The sequence below is a fragment of the Aplysia californica genome, unplaced genomic scaffold (assembly GCF_000002075.1).
Source record: "Aplysia californica isolate F4 #8 unplaced genomic scaffold, AplCal3.0 scaffold00116, whole genome shotgun sequence".
NCBI lineage: Eukaryota > Metazoa > Mollusca > Gastropoda > Aplysiida > Aplysiidae > Aplysia > Aplysia californica.
This window is the reverse complement of record NW_004797386.1, coordinates 134,279-134,890: the sequence shown is the minus strand read 5'-3', so window position 1 is coordinate 134,890 and position 612 is coordinate 134,279. Positions and strand designations below refer to the sequence as shown.

At 37.1% G+C, this 612-nt stretch overlaps 1 protein-coding gene across 1 annotated transcript in view; it reads right to left on the bottom strand.

Annotated features, from left to right (window-relative positions):
* The window catches only part of LOC101847099 (beta-hexosaminidase), a gene marked incomplete in the record, with an annotated part of 55,678 nt that extends 55,072 nt beyond the window's left edge, over positions 1-606 (bottom strand). Inside the window, 1 exon segment of the mRNA XM_005095900.3 lies at positions 367-606. Within this exon segment, the coding sequence (XP_005095957.2) occupies positions 367-403 (37 nt within the window).
* Between the last annotated feature and the right edge of the window lie 6 nt (positions 607-612).

The following is a 612-nucleotide window of genomic DNA, read 5'->3' as shown; positions in this document are numbered from 1 at the left end:
TTACGGCGCTCGCAATGCATAAGGTCATATGAGCGCCATGTGTCAGTCAGATACGCAAAGGATGGACAAATAACAGAATGGACGAGTAAGACAGAAAATGGCGGAGCGTCAAGTAAAATATCTTTTTAAATTATATCTACTCATTATTATTATTATTATTATTATTATTATTATTATTATTATTATTATTATTATTATTATTATTATAATTCATTATTATTATTATTTTAAAACTCTTTTGAAAGTCGTGGTACCGAGTCCCCAACGTCGTATGGATACGATAGTAAAACACGACGTAAGGATTGGGTTAAATATCAAAACGGTATAAAACAAACCAACCAAAATCGTGTAAACACAGTCCAGTACCTTCAGCTTTGGCCACCAGCGTGTTGGAGACGCCCATCGTGTCATGTGCTATCGTCTTGGTCCGGACTCTCTGTCACTGTCGGGCACATACGCACGTAGGATCCATAAATATAACCAGACAAAATGACACACGTAGAACCCATGATTATAACCAGACACAAAGACACACGTAGAACCCATGATTATAACCAGACACAAAGACACACGTAGAACCCATGATTATAACCAGACACAAAGACACACGTA